This window comes from Scomber japonicus, chromosome 4, assembly GCF_027409825.1.
Source record: "Scomber japonicus isolate fScoJap1 chromosome 4, fScoJap1.pri, whole genome shotgun sequence".
Classification (NCBI taxonomy): domain Eukaryota; kingdom Metazoa; phylum Chordata; class Actinopteri; order Scombriformes; family Scombridae; genus Scomber; species Scomber japonicus.
The window spans coordinates 17804137-17819326 of record NC_070581.1 but is presented as its reverse complement, the minus strand read 5'-3'; the positions used below and the strand labels follow the sequence as shown (position 1 = coordinate 17819326).

General features: G+C 39.4%; 1 protein-coding gene across 2 annotated transcripts in view; it reads left to right on the top strand.

Annotated features, from left to right (window-relative positions):
• Nucleotides 1-15190, top strand: part of lrp1ab (low density lipoprotein receptor-related protein 1Ab) — a 90053-nt gene that overhangs the window by 18740 nt on the left and 56123 nt on the right. For both annotated transcript variants that reach the window (XM_053318167.1, XM_053318166.1), the window contains exon 3: nt 9081-9218. In XM_053318167.1, coding sequence (XP_053174142.1) covers nt 9081-9218 — 138 coding nt within the window. The remainder of the gene's footprint in view (nt 1-9080; nt 9219-15190) is intronic.

The following is a 15190-nucleotide window of genomic DNA, read 5'->3' as shown; positions in this document are numbered from 1 at the left end:
AACCACATTCATTGTGGTTGAGCCAGAGAATGGGAACAGATGTTTGAATAAGCCCAAGCATGAAAGTACTTTCTCCATCATGAGAAGCGCTTGCCATGAAGGAATCCCTTTCAACATCAAAAAACCTCATGCAACAATTGTCTGCCCCGTAATTCTCTTAGACTTTTTACTCCTGATTTAGCATGAAAATGTCCTCAAGAGGACTTCCAGGCGGGGGGCGAAATGCATCTCAATCATGCAAATACACTGCCTTTCTTCTCCCATGCTCTGGTATCCACTTTAATTCAGGGAGAGAAAATGAGCTGATAACTCAAAGAAGTTAACATTTGCAAACAACAAGCCACCCTCTCCACTTGCACTGTCAAGTTGTCATTAAAGTTCATAGGCTAGTAGTAGCGGTACACACATACACACACAAATTCATTTGTTGTCCTTGTTGATGCTAGAAAAGTAATTTTGAGGGGATATATGTTGGAATGTTGTTTCATAATGAAACTGAGGTACCCTTGGCTGAAGAGGCTAAAGGTATTTAATGTAACAATGGCCAAATCTGGACCCTCAAATCCAGACACACACTCCTTTTCATTAAACCTGCATGTGTAACTTCCAGTAAACATGATTTCATGTAATATGCTTTCAACCGGACCGTTGGTGCTGCCACACAGGAAACTGCTTCAAAGAGTTTGTCTGATGTGACAGAACTGACATGATAAAGTGGTGAAAGCACCTCCCAACACACAACAACACATACCATGTCCATTGGCCCACATACACTCTGACCCATGTTGGTGGGTGCTGTGGCCTGCGGCCGAGCCAGTAGGGAGGTCTGATGGGAAGATTGAGTTATCATCTCAGTGCAGCTGTCTCAGGCGCCCGTGGGCCACACAACAAGGTTATCTGTCCATCTCTTGCCCTTGAGCCCCCTCTGGACGCTCGCCAGCCTGGTCCTTTGTCCAGCCCATCAGACTGTCATGCCTCAGCAGCCTCTCCAAGACGACCAAGGAAGAACTGGCCGCAGAGGTGGCGGGACGGGGTGGAGGCATACTGCGATAGGGAGAAGGGATGATCCGACAGAAAAGGGCTTTGTGTAAGAGAAAATGAGCAGATTAGCATTGAGGCTGAGAAGGAAAATAGAAGTGTTTTTTGTAAAGTTTTGATCCTCTTTCTATACAAACAGCCTCTTACAGTAAAGTTGGGAGGAGGGATCCTTTCATAGCCTATAATCAGAATCATGTAACTGACGCTGTACTTGCAGGGGGCACCAGGGAGGGGCAGGAGGGTCTGTAGTAGCAATGGTTGACACACTGCTTCCACAGAGGAAGGAGCAAAGCCCTGCAAATCCCTCTGGTCTGTGGCCCTGAGCCCTCCTCAGCTTCACCAGGCTATCAACAGATAGAGAACACAGGACTTTCTCACGCCACACAGGCACCACTTCCCTTTCTCTGCTGTCTCCTCCACCCTCTGTCTCCCTCTCTCCGTATTTCTTTTTCTTTCTTTCTTTCTTTCTTTCTTTCTTTCTTTCTTTCTTTCTTTCTTTCTTTCTTTCTTTCTTTCTTTCTTTCTTTCTTTCTTTCTTTCTTTCTTTCTTTCTTTCTTTCTTTCTTTCTTTCTTTCTTTCTTTCTTTCTTTCTTTCTTTCTTTCTTTCTTATGTCCTCCTGTCTTCCTATCTGTCTGTCAAAGGCAGAGAAGAGACTCTGGTCTTTCCCCCTTGGTTCCAGATGGGCTCTTGCTTTGTTTTTGCTAGCTGTCTCTTTGTATGTTACTTTGGGGAAATGTTCTTCAGTGCATTGTATAACCAGTTAGACAACAGTTAAGTGATATTTGAAGGAAGAGAGCATAAAATAAAATGGCAGAAAATGTAACTGACAGAAATGTTTGAACAAACAGGTGCACATTTAATAGATTTGTATTGCTGTTGAGTAGTAATACTCCTCTCAAGCTCTATCTTTGCCAAACTACTCCTGTAACACTGTGCTGTCATCCATATGCTCAGTATGTTGCAAACACTTTAATTTTGAAATGTCAAGTACCCAATTTCTGGCAGGGCTTCAAGAGGGGTGACATTGGGACATGAAGGCAATGTATTTAATCCTGTTTTGGTTGAACGATGACTCCTTGGAATATTTGGCAGCAGATGCTTTGATACTTCATCCACTTTAAAGCTTGTAAACTTTTTCAAGCCACCTTTGAAGCCTGCAGGAGTATGAAAGATGGGTTTTGGCCGAATATTACTTTGACATTATCTTTGTGGCAATCTGTTCCTTTCTGCAGTCAATAGAACTGTTAGATTGATACAATATAATGCATCAAATCACTCACAGCAATGTATGTCATTCTGATTCATAATATGGTAAGGGTGTTGAAGATAAGATAGCATAATAGGTCGTCCTCCAGTGAGTATACTTTGTGCTGTACTGTAAGTACTGTGTGCTCTGCTTCCTCAATAGGGTTTGGCAAAGCCATATGCTCGTTGTGCATGCTGCTATTAAGTGTGACCCGCACGACATATTCATTCGAGCTGACAGCAGACTTTATGGGAGTCAGTCAGAGGCTGCCATGGAACCAGGAATAAAAGCAGGCTTTTATGCTAAGAACAAAAGGTCGACAGGGGATCCAAATTTAAGGTCATTGCATAACTACGGCAACAGAGGGGTGGGGGATGGTGCGATGCAGAGGTTGAGGTGTTGGAGGGAAAACATTGTCTATCTTTCCTGTCACAACTCTCATGCCTGTAGTGATGCATTATCTTAATCCACACTATAAAAAGAAAATATTCTACATTTCCCCTGAGCACAAAGTCATATTTTACTCAAAAGACTGCATGCTGCAATAAGAGTTTCAATAAAGCAGATCATAAGTTCTGGATGATGACTCGTAGTTTAAAAGTTTTAATCATGATGAATCCCAGAACTATTTTCTTTAATATGTGATTTATATAAGAAAGTAAGAGATAGAAAACACAGATGATTGGAGAAGAGTTTTAACCATTTGGAACCATTAGGATGCAGCTAGGATATGCTAATATCACTGTTAGCTGATCACAGAGTTTAGTGCAATAATATAATTATCGTCACTCTACCCTCTAATAGGTGCAAGGGTTGTAATTTTCCCTCTTTTTCTTTGTCTGTCATCCACTGCGCTGCCAAGTATCTTATATTGTTCTCACATGCAGTTTCATGTCCCCAAGGCAGCTGAACTTACTTAATAATCTGTGTGAACCCCAAGTGAAATAACAATTATTCTAAATTATTGTAAAATAATGCCCTTCGACAATTGTATCCCTTTAGTCCTATATCAAATTCTATAACAGCTGCTAATGATAGTGTAGGGCAAATAATGCCTATAATGCTCAACAGAGCGTTCCTGATTGTGTCATTCATGTCATGTAAAATATCCAATTTAGAAACAGATTAGCTTCACATGTATTCAGTTCGCTTTGTGGTACCTTACTTGAGGAGTTGCCTTCAGTGAAGAATATGAATTGTTTTTTAAAAGGCACCTGTAAATAAATGGAAGTGGTGTCACATTTCTTTGTTGTGGCCCCTTACAGATGGAAAACATTAACATTTTATAATCTTATCTATGTTTTATAGAACTTTTAAACAGAGTTACAAAGCATTTTACAATGAGTGAAAATAACAGCCGAAACTACACAGGGATGGAAGGAAATGTAAGCCACAGGGTGGCAGATCTTATCTTTTCCTCTCAGACACATTCTAGGAGCTGCATTTTTTTGTAAGCCGAGAGCAAAGAGGCTTTTGATTCAAAGCAAGAGCATTGGAATTTTCTCTTTTTAAGTGTGTTAACAAAAGCATGATGACCTAATCCACACTAAACGATTAAGTGTATTTAATTTAGGAAATGTTCTTCTTAAAGAGAGATAGAAGAAGTCTTAAAGCATAAACATTAAAAAGGGCTGTGCAATGACAGAGCACCTGAGCAAGGGCAGAAATTTCCATGGTTCGATTTCTGATTTCATGCTTCTGTTTTAGTGTTACATTTATTTGCCATGTAACTAAATAAAGACCATAGTTATAGTTGTGCTGGCGAAACAAATGCTACAAAAGCATAAAGTGGAGGCCAAAATGTTATAATGTAATGCAAGTTAAGGGTTAAGATAAAGTTGTCTCTGTTAACTGTAAACACACTGAGGCTGATTTGCAAGACAGGGTATAACAATATAATTTCATACCTTTGTTAGTATTCACTAGTAAGATAATGTGTGCGTGATAGTGCCCAATTAAACTGAAATGGATCACAAAAAGCTCATATGTTGGTGGACTCCATGGAGAATTTGTACATTTAATTACATAATGATATGTTAATCAAAAGCAACCCAACACAAATATTTGATTGGGTGATCGACAGAAAATTAATATGCAGCTTTTCTGGTTATTGGAAAAATGGTCTTGTTTTTTAGCTAAAGATTTACAGGTTGCAGCTTCTCGAATGTGACAATTTCAAGCTTTTCTGTGTCATACATGACTGGAAACTGAATGTCTTTAGTTTTTGGACAATGTATCACAAAACAAAAACACATCAGGTGTTCAAAGAAATTGTAATTTATGGAAAACAATCAAGTAGATAACCATACATTCAAATTTTTACATTTCTGTTTTACAATCATAGTCACATGCCCACATGCACATTGAAGCTGTTTACTACTCTTAATACTGGCAGTAAAGACAGAGAAGCCTCATATCACCTGAAATTTAGAGATAAGTTTTATATAGAATGAGGACTGTGGATTTTGTCTCCCATCGCCTACACTGGAATTCTGTTAGAAAGGGATTTCTTCACAGCCTGAATGGAGGACAATAATGGCCACCAAAAACTGTTTCAGTACCTATGGGCATATGAGTATTGTGTTGAGACTTGACAAAATGTGGAAATGTGGCTTCCCTGACAGATGATGCAGGAAATGGCTACTGTCAGTGTGAGGGGAGTTTATTGTAATACAACTGCCAACAACTTCCCAAAATGGAGCAGGGAGTACAGGGTTCATCTCCATTGTCCCCCCTGCAAAGTTATTTAATCCTCCATATTGTCCTTTTTTATTTAGTTTTCTTCTGCTGTTCCTATTCAGCTCCTGCCAAGGTATTACTGTGTTGTGGAACTCCAACAATTCTTTCCGGTTCTTGTGTATTGCTGGCAGATGTTCGTGTGTCTCCAAAAAGGTATTCTCTTGCTGTGAACAGTGGAAAGGTCTAGTAGGGGGAGGTGTGATTGAACATACAGTTAGTATAGAGATAGTTCTGTCTTCAGTGTCATAGTGGCTGCAGTGTGAATCAAACCACAACACATCCGTTTTTGTTAAATGTCACTCATGCACAGAGTTGTGCAGCATGTATCACTGAGTTGATTTTCACTAAAACCTGTCTTTTATACTCCGTGAAGACTGACGACATATCCTTGGCAGGGGTTTTATTTCCAGTCTGCATGACAGTTTATTCGTGGTATTGCAGTTTATGTAGAAATTCCCAGGTTGGCAGTTTATTGAATGTAAATCAGGCTGACTTAGGGGCCGAAGCTGTAGGAGAGCTGCTAATATGCTAGCATTTCCCAGATGGGAGAGCTGCTCTCCCTCTCCTTAATCCAGATGTATTAGAAGCTAATTCTCTGTTCGAATGTTGACACATTTTCCATGCAGGCTGCTGTATTGGGATCAGTTTGTATCATCATGGATGCTCTGAGCACTTTAAGGCATTTGTTTTAACTGTGTTACATTTTTGTTGTATGTATGGTTAGTAATCTCTTGGATGGTTAGAGGAGACTCAGAAGGAATGCTGATTTTCTTCAGGGAATGCCGGCATGCTGGGAAATGTAATCTTATATAATTCTTTATGCATATTCACACTTTGATCTATACAATTGTGTCGTGTAAGAATTCGTATTTTATCCAAGCTATAAAGAGAGATGTATTTTTACTTTCCTCTAAGACCTGCTGAGTTTTCACATTTTAGTTGTATGTACATGACACAAAGAGATGTGTAACATGTTGTATGTCAAATCAAATCAAATCAAGTAAAGCTCCCACAATAACACATTTGTCTCAAAGGTTTTTAAAGCGCCACATGGATAAAATCAGAAAAACAGGTCAAATAAACTGCATTTTGGCTGCATCAGCTGCTTAATATTCATACACCAAAGACTGAGATTCTGAAGATGGCATTTGAAGCAGGTTTGTTACTAAGGCTATACATATTCAGATGCAGTTCTCTCAAAGGCTCTCCCAGCACCGTACATAACCCACAGAACACCACAGATCGTTTCCTGTGAAGGAGGTGAACTTTATTTTCTCTGCTCTTGTGTTTTTCTAAAATGGGTCAGCAGATGTTAGAGAGACAGAAAGAGAGAGGAGGAGGTGAGGGAGTTTGGAGGAGGAGGAGGAAGAAGAAGAAGGAAAAACAGCTAAAGCAAACTGTTTGCTCTGCAGTGTGGGCTGAGAAGAGAGATAGAGAGAAGAGTGGGAGACAGTGAGGCAAACAGACAGTATCTACTGCATGTTCTGGTCTAATACTAGCAAAAACAAATCCCTGCTTTTTATGTACCAGAGATCACATTCTGTCCCCCACACCCCTTTAGATTCAATATGCCTTTATCAATTTTCACTTTTGTCATTTTCCAATGTTTTCCCTTCTGTAAATGATCACCTTTACTTACCACATTTCATGATATTACTTTACCATACTGTACATATTGAAGGCATACAGAGAATCTCTGTGTGCACATAATGTGTGCATTTGTGCGCATAATATTTGACTCTTTGTCATGTGCTGAAAATTGATGGTGATTATGATAAGACAAGGATGTAGGAAACTAAAATGGCTTTGCATTTTAATGCTGATTGAATATAGTACACTACCCACAACAAAGGGGGACATTTTTTGAAGAACCTGAAGCCTGCAGTTAGTATATAAGTCAAATCAAGTTTATAGTACTGTAAGTATGTGCTCTGATGAAGATCAACATCAAATTGACCTCAGGTTCTGGGGATTGTAATAGGTAAACGCATTTGAGTTTACTTCTTCCTGGGAAGTGAAACACTCAAATAGATTAATCATTTGCACTCTTCTAATACCTCATTTAGGAAGAAAGATTCAGTTTTTAAAGATGCCCTCTTGTTTTCCATTTTGTATAGAACCGAGCCTTTGCTCAAAATGACCGTAAAACATTGAAACTCTTTATAGCACTTACTCAAATACAAGTCTAGGAGGTCCACTTACTAAATTTCCACCACAGCAAAGGTCTAGTAAGGGTGCATTGTATTATTTCTATATAAAAACTCCAGAACAGCATTTTTGTATTAATGGGTGAAATAAAACCTTCATTTATTTGTCAAGGACAATGTACAATAAAACATTCATCTTGTGCAAGGAGAAGAGATGTATTTCACCAGATTTAGCTACTAGCTCATTTCTATCTTCAGTCTATGGTTGATGTTATTACCTCACTCTGTTCTGGTGATAGTTGTGTTTTAAAACAGGCATGTTTGTTGCTGTAGTGCTGTTGTATGTTACCACTCTTCATTATGACCACTGTCATTGCAAATCAAGCAGCATTTCACAGTCCATTCATCGTTAAACACACAGTTTTCACTTTTTTTCCCCACCTATCGTGTATATGTTCTCTACAAGGTCAAAGCTTTGCTTGGAGTGAAGGCCACACCCAATACAGAGCACCCATCATTGTATACTTTAGGTATGCGCATTATGATCCATTTGTTTATTCACTTGGCTTTATTCAACATAAGAATCACGTTTGACAATTGGTTCAAGTGATGGAAGAGTTCAAATAAGGAAAGGAAGCAAGTTTAAGATGTTTGAAACTTACCGTAAAAAACTATTTACCTTTATTTGAAACACAATCAAATGGCTAATGGTTAATGGTCCGGTAATGATTTGCTTAACTGAACTGGACCGATATATTAACTAGGCTGAGATCCAATTAACCTTTTGAAAGAACACGGTCATTTGATACAGTATGTACCTGTGTGCTAAACTCGAGTCCCAAAAACTCTTCATCAGAGCTGTCACTTTGAGCAAATATTGTCACTCTAAGTTGCTCACCATGTGCCCTGTCCCTGGACTCTGTGTCAGTCCCGGAGTCAAACATAGCATTATCCTCTGTTCTATCAAGTGGAAAAACAACAAAGCGAGTGAATCTTATATTCTTCAGATCTGTGGTCATACTGTGTGTCTCTGCCACAGCTCAATAAAAGCTGCTCATCTGTGTGCTTTTATGCATCGTGCTTCAACATCTGTTGCTGTCAGTCGGAGCAGTTTGGTCTGTAAATACTGAAACATCACAGCAACTAGTGTCCCAAAATACTTCTGATCAACACACAATCATTTTTCCGTCCTAAATACATCATTAACGGGTCATCAATAATCTATTTTCATTAGCTGCTAAAACGGCTGGAGCCCGCAGCGCGTGCTTAAGCACTGCTGTTTATAGGATGTTATAGTTCATAAATGTGGACGCTCACATCGTTATCTTTACAGTTATATTTATTGTTCTTAGTCTGGACGGCCCTTTACATACCTATAATCATATCCAGATCCTACCTTTCTCTGTATTTTACTGGTGAATAGGACACACCAGTGTATAAGACGCATCCCACTTTTCAATGAAATAAAATCACGTTTAAGGAGCAATTTATACACCGGTTTTTATGGTAATCCCTGAATTATCTGTTCACCCACTCTATATAAACATACATTACATTTGAGAATGACTTTTTCAAGATTGAAATTATGATTACACAAGTAATACAATGAATTAACCATGTTGAGTCAAAAGAAGGCAAGAAAATACCTACAAGACTGCAAGGATAAGAATGAAAATGTCTATATTTAATAATATATTGATATTCTAGATTCTATTGAATAGTTTGATCAAGCCTCATTAAATGAAGATGCACCAAAATTGAAGTTTTTATGAAACAAGCTTCAAACTAATGTTGTGTTTTAAATTGGTTTATATAATTTATGTATGTAAGTTATTTGTTGGAGGTTCACTCCATAAATATGTTTCTATGTCCTGCTGTTTCCTTAGATGTGTTTTGCTTGTTTTCTAGGCTCACACAACAGGGTGAACCAGTGTCCTGTCAATGAACATGGGTGCCTGGACCTGGACACGTGTATCCATATGGTCAAATTGTGTGATGGAATCCCAGACTGCTCTGATGGTTGGGACGAGGGACCTCACTGCAGAGGTAATAAACACACACGTATGCTAACATCCATTTTCTGCAAAACACACTTGGAACAGATAACATCATCATTTTCTCTATCTCCTCTGTCGCACAGAGACAAGAGTTTTGCCCTTTCTTGTGGGTCATAAATGACCTGTCAGATTCTGCTCTACAGAAAACTGCCATCTCCTTGTCTTCTCATCCAAAACTATAATCTCTATCCAGTAATCTCCTCTATTTCGTCATTTAATGAGTTGGCCTGCTTTGGCTTGTGCAATTACAATGGAATTCCGCTTTCTGTGGAAAAAAGTCATTAATTTATCAATCAGCTCAGCTATGAGGCTGTTTCCCACAAATCCCTGCGGGAATGATGAGCATTCAGCATGTATGCAGCTGGAGAAGAATCCCATCAAATCCTCCTCTTTTAATTAGAGACGATAGAAGAATGAGAGATGGAACATATTGAGTCCATAGTGTCTCTCTTTGTTGCAGCGGACAAAGGAGCAAACACAGTGGCTGTCTACAGAGGATTGCCTCAGTGTTCAACAAGGCAGTCCTCAGATATAGCTGTCTCAATCTCTGCCTGTTTATAGATGCAATAACTCACGATTAGGTACATGTGTGGCTTTAATTTCTGCTGTGCTCACCTTTTGTGTCGGTCTCTCTGTTTTACTTGTGACACACTGTGTTATTCAACATCAGCATCCCTTTCCTGGAATACGATATGACTCAATCAAATATTTACAATCAACACCAACGTTTCAGTAGACCAAAGTCCTGGTACTAGAGTTGGTCTGCCAGGTCCGCAAACAATGTGACTCACATGATCTCTTCTGTTAATTTTAAAGTATTAACCAAAGCTTCTGTTGTCCAATGGTTAAATTGATAAATCGTAGTTAAGTAAGTCTTTTAACTTATTAGATTTGTTTTCAGTTACTAATAATTGCAGTACGCCCATGAAAAGAGTTTTCTTATCAGACTGCCTTTTGTAGCTTAAGACAGACTGAATGAAAAACAAGCTTGGTGAGTTAGTCAGAGCATTTAAAGAGTGATTTGTCCATAAGGGCAGAAGCTCTGCTCTGTTGTGCTACTAGTCATGACTGCTAAACAAGCCTTTACACAACACAGTGATGATGTCATCCAGTCACAACATGCACTGTCTGTTGAATACACTAGTTCAGCTGTCCTCAGTAAGGCAGTGGTCAACACACACTGTACAAGTTCATGTGCTTGTAATGCATGCATGCACTCACATGTGAACCCAAACATACACTCACACAGTCACGTTCCTGCAAACGCACACCCAAACACACCCATTAACCCACACATACACACACACCAGCAGTGTGTCCAGGACCTGGCATTGCTGTTTGTGAGCCCCCCTGTTTTCAGGGAAAGGCCTGGCCTTTCACAACCATCCTAGTGTTTGCTTGTACAAACTGCTGGGTTGTGCAAGGCTGGGCACTGATGTCTGAAAGCACACTTTGTCAGTCAGTGAGTCAAAGTTGTTGCCAAAGTTGTTGACAAGAGTGGTTAGAAAGGGGAGTGTAGCAAGGTAAGTCAGGCAGGAATTTTATCTCACTAAAATAAATGTTCTTTGCATTTTCATTCTGCGTGGCAAGATTTGATATTAGTTTTGGTGTGGTTCAAGTGTAGGAATGAAAGCAGGGAGTAACCAGGTGCACTCAGTGCTGCTGAGATGGATGGTAAGGTTGCCACTGGAAGGTTCAGATAGAACACTTAAATCTGACTCATGATTTGTGCTTTTTACACTGCAAAAGCCAAACCACAATAGATTAAATCAAACATGCAGATATTATGTTATGCTGCCAATGGGAATACAAATGTTATGGAAAAAAAGCCCTAAAACACTTTTCTTCCAAAATTAAAACTATTTCAAGTATTTCACATGAGAAATATGTGTTTTGTGTGTGCTCTTCTTGCTAGATTTAGGTGGGCGGGCTTTGATGGAAAATGTGATGTCAGCTATTTCTTTACACCATCCCTCCGTCCATTTTGGGCTGGAGCCACTCTCAGCTGACCCGAGCCAGGTCGCCAGTCAAGCACAGGGCTAACATATAATATGGAGACAGGGAACCATTCACACTCAGATTCACACCTACCCTTACACCTTAGTCACCAGTTAACCTAACCTGCATTTTTCTGGTCTGTGGGAGAAACCTGGAGAAATCCCACAAAGACATGGAAAACAGGCAAACTCCACACAGAAGAGCTGCAGTCGGCTTGTGGGTTTGAACCTAGAAGCCTGTGAGGCTTAAGCGCAAATCAACACAAAAACATGACCTGTCTTATATGTATAGGAGGAATTTGGTCTTGGTGCCTTGCTCAAGTTCAGTCAAAGGCATTGAGAATGTTTTCGAATGTCATTTAGTGATCCAAACTAGTGATGTACTAGTCTCAGGTTTGTTGGCCAAAACACAAAATTGCAGACCTGTAGTCAAAAGGCCCGTTTAACTAGAAGAAGCCTTTATAGACAATTGGCAGTTCTATTGTTTTTCTGTCATATAGGTGAAAGTTGAGTCTATTCATTGATCTGCAGGCCTGCATTTGTGCTTTGTCTGTCATTTTGTGGGTGATGGGGCCTCTCTAGGGGGGCAAGGCCTTAAACCTGCTTTCCTCAGAAGTGAATGATTGATAGGGAAGAGAAAATGGGGTCATGGCAGTACTCTTGAGAGCTTTTTCCTTTTCCTTGTTGTCTCAAAGGGAACCCTGATTATTGTAGTGGCCTGATGCGATTGTTTATGCATTCATTGTCATTCATGTCCCACTAACTGTGGAATGAGAATCGGTCATCGGCTACTTGAGGCTGCCTGTGGAAAGGCCACGTTTTCATCTTTATTCATGAGGGGGGTCTTGACCTTAATGAGTTTATTGGTTGAAGTTAGGGTTGTCGTGCATGACCAGTCTTTTGACAGTCTTTGGCCATCACTACATGTAAAGACAATACAGTGTCGTATTTCTTAATTCGTAATGGGCTGGAGATTGGATATTACTTTCTCAGAGGAGTTCTACCATGTATTTGGGAATGTTTTGTACCACAGTGTTTGTTCTTTGTGTGTGTGTATTTGTTCATTTGTGTTTAAATTGTAAATTTAGATTTAGATGTCTGGGGCAGCATGCTGCCACTGTTTGAGGCCGCAATAGCTACTGTTTGCTCATTACTCAAGCTGCTGCCCTGCTTGTGTTTGCATATGGTTACTTTGCCCTCTTTGACTATGCAGCTGCATACAACTGCCAGCTGCTAAACCTTCCTGCATACCCTCTTCCATGCACACACACATACCTGGGCTTACACATTGCTAACTCCCTTAAGTCTGGTTTACTGGACCCAACAGTGCACACTGTTCATTAATGCATAATGAACTACTATAATCTATGTGATGGAATGCACCATTAAAACCAAATTGTCACAAAGCAGGTTCACAGAATGGAGCTGCCGAATTTTCTTGAATAGTGTAATATTTATATTAAATAGATGATGATGAAATGCCATACTTGCATTAAAGTTTTGATTGATTAGCTTTGTCAATATTTTACATGCTATTATATGGAATGCTAGAATGCAAATTCATTATGTATATCAATGAAACATAAGAGAAATGTGATGAGATGTACACCCAAAAGTTCTGACAAGGGAACATTTTCTGGACATGAAGAGAAATGAGGAAACAATTGTGGCAGCTCACGCTGGCAAATTAAAATACATACTTAAAGCAATATTAATTAATGCATTTAGAGAGTACTAACTAGAGCTCCAACGATAAGTCACTCAACTGAAAATTAATCTGCAGTGATTCTAAAAATCAATCATTTAAATCCTTTTTTAAACAACCACCTAATCCAATGTTAAGATTTGCTCTGACACATTCTTTGTTTAATGTAATTGTAATGATGAATGATAAACAATGTTCCAACATTTTATAGGCTAAACAGTTTACTAAAAATGTTCAGACTAATTGATAATGAAAATAATCATTAGTTATAGCCCTACTGTTAACAATTCAGTCCAACAAAGTATAAATCAGATAAAATGATGGGAGAGTAAAACAGTAGGTTGCTGTCAGCTGCAGGCAAAGGACAGGGACACGTACAGACTTGTTTCCAGACATTGAAGACACAAAGGTAGGAATGTCCTGGGGATCGCCTGTCTTTAACATGTCATGCACTGGAATAGCCTGTTTTATAAAGTGAGTGAGTGGCTGAATTCTGGCTTTCAATTACAGCCACAGGTGGGGCACAAGAGGGTTCAAGAGTGTGGTACCTCTCTCTTTGTTGCTGTCACCTCTGTCAATGTTAATTTTCTCATTGACTCTCTTCATTATTTTAATTTCTCCTGTTCACACTAATCACCCATTTCCATTTCTTTTTGTGCTTAGCAATGTGGCTATTTGAACTGCAGAACCCGCATAAGACAGGGCCAATTCCAAACAAATACTCAGATTATGCATGTCACCAGGCTGTTGTTGCAACCCTGCATTGAGGAGGCCATAACCTCAGCAGGATGCATCTGGAATTTGTGGCCTGATATTTTTCATCTGTGGTTTTCTTGTTTACTACCTCGAGTCATTAACTTGTGTTGAAACATGCAGTGTTACAACATCATAACTACAGTATTTATGGTTAAGAACTGAGTTTTCCTCTGATGAAATTCAGTCTAGTAGGCCTTTGTGGTTAACCGCTTCATAGTCTCATTTGCTTCCCCTTACAGAGCTATAGCTTAGTGAAATTGAGGGTTGCCATCCATGCAATAACAGGATCAATGGCTTTTGCATGCTTGTTTAGGGCTGAAGGCCTCCACTGTGTCTCTGTGTGATTTGTTTGCTTCGTTCATTAACCCCTGGTCAAACATCTGACATGTTGCTGTTGTTTGCTTGGAACTGGAACTTTTTACCCACTCCATATCCTGAAGTCATTCACACATCCATCTCCACCTGTTTGTCTGTTCTCCACTTATCTATCTATCTATCTATCTATCTATCTATCTATCTATCTATCTGTCTATCTGTCTATCTGTCTATCTATCTATCTGTCTATCTGTCTCTCAAAAACCTTTTTTTTAAATGGACAAACAGGAGTTCAACTTTTTTTTCACAGTGTGATTTTGAATACTTTGTATCTTTGCATGTTGATATTGAGATGATGCTATGGTAATTGTATCAGTATTATTATTTCTTCCATCCTGAATAGAGGTGCTCTTTCAGCGTATTTCAGCACTCAAGTTGCCTGTGGTCTCTCACAGCATGAGGCTCTGTGAATGGATTCGATATGGGCCGCAGTGTTTGCTGGGGGACTCTTCCTTTCAGTGGGGCCACAACAAAAGGGCCATTGTGATCAGAGTGCCACAAGCTTTTTCTAATGAGGGCCCTTCACTGGTGGGGTCTCTGCCCTTCATAGCTATACTATCACTAGCTACTGTATGTGTTCTCCTTCCTTAGCCTTTCACTGCTTTTTGTTGGATGCTGAGGTCAATTTCATTGTGCTCCTTTTTACCTGTTCACTTATTTACAGTCATGTCTTGTAGGTATTTACACTTGGTAAATGATTGTATAAGAATGCCATGGCCACTGCACTGGAGGACTGAAGCATGAGAATACACACTTATCATATTTCACATGTCAGCAAAAATCTTCATTCAGAGATAAAAAAACGTTCTAATTTTATTTCTGATTTTATTGTATTTATATTGTTGTGTCCTTTTTGCTCTTTTAATCGTTGTTTATCCGTATTGTATGGTGACCTTGAGTGCCCTGAAAGTTTTATTATTAGAACCGGAGAAAGAAAGTTGTGTTTGTGTGTATGCCATAGTGATAGAAAGTGACAGAGATGTTAAGAGACAAAGACAATACTGTTCATGAAAAGACTGTTCATCATGATCAGGATAATATCTGTCCCACTGACCTCACAAGTTGATCTCTGTGGTGTCACACAGTGGTTTATTGAACTCTGGGGTAAGACCCACCCAGTGTGGGTCA